The sequence below is a fragment of the Chiloscyllium plagiosum genome, unplaced genomic scaffold, assembly GCF_037043375.1.
Source record: "Chiloscyllium plagiosum isolate Xiang-an unplaced genomic scaffold, Cpla_swu_hap1 HiC_scaffold_31, whole genome shotgun sequence".
NCBI lineage: Eukaryota > Metazoa > Chordata > Chondrichthyes > Orectolobiformes > Hemiscylliidae > Chiloscyllium > Chiloscyllium plagiosum.
The window spans coordinates 16,041,175-16,047,666 of record NW_028270169.1 but is presented as its reverse complement, the minus strand read 5'-3'; the positions used below and the strand labels follow the sequence as shown (position 1 = coordinate 16,047,666).

The window sequence follows — 6,492 nt, the reverse complement described above, 5'->3', positions numbered from 1 at the left end:
CAGCATAGGTTATTGTCCAACAGGTTTACTTGGAACTATTAGCTTTCAGAGTGCCGCTCCTTCTTCATCAGGTAACTGATCAGGGTACTTACAAATAAACCTGTAGAACTATAAACTGTTGTTGTGTGATTTTTAGCTGGATACTAAGAGGTTCTTCAGAATCATATTTTTGTTCAGGTCAGATCCAATTGTGCAATAGACAGTAAAATAATGCGAGACAATAATTTATTTCATACAACATTACATTCAAAAGTACATATTGTAACACAAAGGAAATGCAAAAATAAATAACGCATCACAAAGTTTAAGGTGCAGTACATGTACAACATAATATAGGTACCAAGTGAACGAGAGTTGCACACATTGATTCACTGCTGTGAGAGTTTATCATCCCAACCACAATTCAAAGGCAGTGCAAGCTTCAGATATATTTGTAACATTCGTGTTTTGGTTGAGGTTGGGGGAAGAAATGATCGCTAAGAAATTACGCGGTGTGTACATCAGCGTACAAAATTCATCCCTTTCATACAAGTGCTCACATATCCAATGCCCTCATCAAAATAGCAAACAAATATGATGCAATTTTATGTAAGGTTCATACAGCAATATTATACATGGTCATTCCCAGGCTTATTAAACAAACTTAGCATCTATTTCATTTAGAAACCTAAGGCAAATTATGCCCTTTGGAAAATTATTGGCGCTGTGAACTATAGCTCTAGTTTCTCCCCATCCCAAGTCCTGCAGTGCAGAACATTTGTCATTAAATGTAAACCATCATAACTATCATATGATTAATCTGCTATAAGAAGGGGTAATTATGAAATGGCTTAAAGAAAAAAGCTTTTATTAATAAAAATACTCCAATTCTAGTTCCAAAATACTCCCGACATGGGGAGGATGCTGTTAGAGGATTTTGCCAAAAGTTTCATATGTTTGAAAGAGAAGTCCTTAGTAATTTGACTGTACTGACAAGTGCAGATTGTGTGAAACACAACTACTTCATCAGCATTTTTGAAAGTTATCAGAAAAAGTTTGATTGCAGCTATCTGTGTGAGACAATGCAAAGTCCTGGAGTGAACTGTATCAGATACTTCACCTTTGAAGATGATAACAACAATTCTAAGTCCCTATTGCTGAATGTTCAATATCTACTGGAGAAGCCAACTAGGATTGATTATAAATTTAGTGGCATGGTTTTCTTGACCACACCAGCCTCTGCTCAACATTTTCCTCTTTCATCCCAAAGATGCTAATTTTGGCACCATTCCACAAGGCCAAACTGTCCATCACCACTCTGACCATGTCGTCATGTATGGGCCTTAATCAGTGGCAACTTCACTCACCCTCCTTATCCAGGACTCTGCAAAGTGGAGTTTATTGTCAGAAAGCATTAACCAATGCAACAGAACATGCTGGACTTTGAAACAGTTTCACCACTTGGAATGTAGTAAAGTGTAGAATTATGCCTCAGAGGCTGATTCCTTAATTTGAAATAAAAAGGCTCTTTTGAGGGAGAAAGCAAGTGTGTACCTGTTCTAACTCTGCTTAGTTGACAGCCACAAGTTGAAAGAAATGCTTAATAACTTTAGAACAAAGTCAGCTGTTTGCAGCAGAACACAAACAGAATCCAATAAATAGAGCAGACTAACACTGACATTTTACAAGTTAAATATGTACAGTACCTACAACAGAATCTTACATGAAATTTAATCATAGAACACAATCATTGGTTTAACAAGGTTTAAAGCAGAAGCCAAGCATTTATATATTTCATAAGCTGTAAAGGTTTGAAGGTACAGGGTGAAATTTCTCAATGATAAGCAAGAAGACACTTGTGCTTTCCTCTTACCTTGACAACGTTTCTTACTAAGTGAAAGGTGCCATGTAATTCTAAGTTGTTGGGCTAAGTGACTCACCAAATAAAACCATTCTCAGACATCACACGCCTCAAGGCTTCAGAATCCTACATTTTAAATTCTGGATTTGGTGAAGAAGAAATGAACTACTGTTCATTTAATAAAACAATTTACAGCCCATTGTGTGATGTATTTTGAGAGAAAGTATTTTTTAAAAAATAGTGACTTATATTTAGTATTTGAATATAAACCTGCTTATTAGGGGATGGGTATATTATATTAGAAGTGGGCCATTCAGCACCTCAATGGCATTTACCCACCTTTGCTCCATGACACTCATCGCCTGACAAAACACTGTCTTAATATTGTCAGGTATCAGCAGCCCAATATATTACAACTTTCAGATATTCTCCAAAGCTATATAGAAACCATTTTAGATATTTTGTCAATTTTAGAATTTCTTACTATATAATGTGGAATGTTTAATTATGGAGCATAAAATTCCAGGGGAAATAGAATGTAGGAGTCTGCATTTTACATCAAACTGCCTTCAAATCTAAGTCCATCTTTGCCAGGTCACAAAACTCCTGGCCTCCTTCATTTCTTCTATTCAGTCTACAAATCACAGGCTCTCAAACTAACTTTGTATAATTTAAAGGATTTTCATCTTTGCTCCTGTGCCTTTTCATTATGGTGATGTCCCTAATTTGACCAATTCACCAGTGAATTTCTCAATAAACAATCAGCAGCAATGGGATAAAAAAAAATGTTTGAAAAGCACTTTTCAAAGACTGCTGCTTCTATATCTTTGGCTGAGCATCAGTTTGATTCTACTCCAGTCCTCACTGGAAAAGTTGAGCAAGACAGACAAGTTTACACCCTCCCCTCATCCGAAACATTAACGTAGAACTCCCTGCATAGAAAGTTGTTATACAAACCAGCACCTTTATCCAGTTTCTGCCTTCAGCTGAATTCTGCAAGAGGCCTGGGAAATTATCCTGATCTCCATAAATATGTATTCATAATAAATGTTCCTACTCGCAGGATGCAAATGAACAGCTACAAGGGTTCTCACAGTGTGCTACGACATGCAAGGAAATTAGTGCACTGTAATGCTTTAATTAATCAATGTTCCAACTTCAGAATATTATCAAACAACCTGCAGAAACAGGCATCTATACTTATTTTCTAAGGCTGATTTTCTGCAGAAGTTATACTGGGAGACTAACAAATTGCTTTTTAAGAAAGGAGACACGGGGAGAAAGAAAATCATCCACACTTCAAAAGCCATGTAGGAATGTAAGATAGGAGCTTTCTGTTTTTAAATATAGCCATTCCTGGGCAAGAAAGGGAACATTTAAGTAAATTGAAGAGGAGAAAAGAATACACATTCTCTGAGAGTGTGAATGCTGACAGATTGAAAAAAGTGTTTCGTTTACAGCAAGGAATTTATCACAATCACAACTAGCTGAGGTAGATTTGAGAGTCAGAGGTTAATTCAAGCTGAAAACACACTGCGTGTCTAAATGAGTGTGATAAAAAAATTATACCTGGCATTTAGTTTTGAGAAAATACAACAGACTTTATTTACTCTCCTCTCAAATGTATCAATATAAAAGTCACATGTCTATCATGTAGCCTCTCAAAGTCCTTGGCAAATTTGACCCAATTACTAAAAACTTAGATAATTCTCTCTGGGCAGGCTCTCAAAATTATTTTTCTAAATATTTTAAATGGCAATGTCACATCCATTCCACCCCCTGCCTCTAACGTAGCCTCTAACTTATTGTAAACGAGGACAATGACTGGTAAAAAAATTAGTACATGACATATGTCAGCCATGAAATCGAAAAGGCCTCATACTTGCATTACAGGGAACTGTGAGTCACTGAAAGAGGTTATTTATATACCAGTCCAGAGTCTCCCCCCTTTTCCGTGATCAGTAATACTGAACATTAAAAAAACAAGATGCTCAATACAGAGAGAAAATCTTTTATATTATGTATGTCAATCTTCAATTTTCAAAATGTTTTAATTGAAAGGCTAAGTTGCCAAGTGTTAATTTTGGCACAGAGTCTTGCCCAAAGAGTGAGCAGTGCAGAAAGGTGGGGACGTGAGACTTATTGCACATTCCAAATAAAACAGAACAAGCGGCAAGGGAAGGAAAAGAAACAATTTAGAGGAAAAGTGGGAAACTGCAATCCCTGCCCATTCTTTCTGCTGGTCATCTCAGACTGTAGCTTTGCACCAATCCTGCAGTTATTTGCAGTTTCATTCAAACTGATGATATGACATCTCTCATAACTGCACATTTTGTCAATGTTTCGTTGCAATCTATTTACCTTTAATGGTTTATGATTACTACAATGAGACACCAGATGGCAATTGATACCTGCATAGTAATTGGTGATAGTTTCTATTTGGTTGCTTGGTCCCAGTTTAATAACCTTTTAGTATGCAGTTACCAATTGAGCCATGGTGGAGTGTGGGTCTCTCTCTTTGTGACGCTGAGAGTTAAGGAGAGAAAAATGATGCAAGGTTTTCTTCTCCTGTTCAGTATAAGAGGTTTCAAATTGTGTTGCAAGTAGACTGTCAATGCAATGGATTGCCATTTTTTATTAATGGGTGGATCAGAGAGTTCATCAAAGGAATGGTTTGCCTTTCTAGATCAGGAAAGTCCACACTATTCCTGATTTATGCTCAATGTGCTGATGGAGGTCGGGATGCTGCATTCTCAGGTTAGGAACAGGTAGAAACATTGGCTGTCCCTGATCCCTCCTGTGACTCATGCAGCCATGAATGAACATCATGTCAAGGCAAGATTCGATCAGGCTGAGACAGCCCCTACACAACCCCAAAACTAAATAATTGGCAACTTTTTAGGTTTCACGTATGAATAATAGACAAGGAGAGGTACTCAACAGAGAGTCAGAATCTTTGAAACCATGTGAATAAGGAGATAGTGTCTTCAGGAATGAAGTAAAAGGGAGAACAAAATGGCAGGGAGAAAAGTATCTCAGAAAAGCAGAGATGAAAATATACACCACACACTTCTGATTCTTGCAGGTTCATTAAAGATTTATCTGGTCTGTAATCCAGGGCCTTCCTTTTGATTATTTTTTGATAACTGTAAAGTCTTTAAGTTAGGATTACAGGGAATCCTGCCATTTTAACTGGTTGGACCACTGCAAAGCGCTTCACACGAAGATGCAGCACTTCAATGCGATAGGAAGGAGATGACAAACCCCAGTGACAAGCAGTAAAATTAGGGTTGTCACGGGTGGCTGAGGAGGTCTATAGCTTAGATTTACAATTGTGATCCAAACCATTGCAAAATATTACACGGACACAATTAACTGGGGGCTTGGAGAGAACTGACAGGCTAATATGGCCTTTGCTGGCTCTGAAATAGTTTGGTTACCTACAAACACAAAAGCTGATTGCACTCAATCCAGATTCACTGATGGATGTACTAAGAGTGAATCAAGAAATGCCCTTGAGAAGAGAGATTGCAGATACTGTATGACACATGGAAATTATTTCCCAATATATTGGGAACATTCAGAATTACACAAACACACAGAACCATAGAACATCAAATCATTGGCAACATTCTTCATAAAATTAAAATATCAATAAATCTTATTTTGGTGTAAACATGCTAAAATAGTCCATAAGATTGGATTGATCTGAATTGAAGAGTATTCCAAATATACACCAGTCCATCCAAATCCAATCAATCAATCAGTCTGCAGAAGTTAAAAAACACTGTGAATTCACAAATGCAAAATCTGGGGGAAAATCCCCACTTATTCCCAGGTTAGTGTTTAAGATATACCCGTCTGTCAGTCTAAGGGTACAGGAATATGATGTGGATGGTGAAAGGGGTTTTTTTTTTGCCACAAATTTAATATTTAGGCACTCTCTGAGTTTGGAAAATAAATAAGTGAATGAGGAAATTAAATACACTCTCAATGAAGAGTGGGCAGAGACAGAAAGGAACGTAAAGGAAAATGTGATTTTATCCACCATGTTAAAGGATCTCTAAAATGTGACTGATGATTAGTGAACCTGGTTAGGGATAAAATTGCAACTTTTTTGGCAAATTCCTGGCCTCCATTTGCATTTTCAATTCAGTGCATGACATCCTCTGAAGTAGAGAAGATGTGGCCAACTCGTTTTGCTGAACCATCATTTTTCTAATGTAGGGAAACTGGAGCTGGTGCAGGGGGAGAGGAGGGGGGATGTTGGGGTGAAGGTTGGTGCTGGGTGGTGGAGGAAGATTCCTCACTCAAGCTTGCTAGGAGAAAGCTGAGTATCCGCATCTATTTCCTGCTGGCTTAGTTCTATTACTTGTTCTCTATCAACGTCTGCACCTTGTAGACCAGCTCGCGTGCAATCCTCAGGATCTGCTGGGCGTCATGACGCTCTGCCATTTCTGAAGGAAAAATTAAGCATTAAACTTGTTTCCCCTTCAAGTATTTATATTAATCCATTTTGAAAGATACTATTGAGCATGCATCCACCACTGGTTCAGACAAAGCATTGCAAACCTAAACCATTCATTGCATAACGAAGTCCTTTCTCACATGCCATCTGGTTAGAACATAGAACTGCAGCACACGAAAGGGCC

The 6,492-nt window shown here is 37.8% G+C and overlaps 1 protein-coding gene across 3 annotated transcripts in view; it reads right to left on the bottom strand.

The window, feature by feature from the left end:
* Positions 1 to 209: 209 nt before the first annotated feature.
* Positions 210 to 6,492, bottom strand: part of sgsm2 (small G protein signaling modulator 2) — a 216,565-nt gene continuing 210,282 nt past the window's right edge. For all 3 annotated transcript variants that reach the window (XM_087977285.1, XM_043718289.2, XM_043718290.2), the window contains one exon: positions 210 to 6,297. In XM_087977285.1, the coding sequence (XP_087833411.1) occupies positions 6,209 to 6,297 (89 nt within the window). In that variant the 3' untranslated portion in view covers positions 210 to 6,208. The remainder of the gene's footprint in view (positions 6,298 to 6,492) is intronic.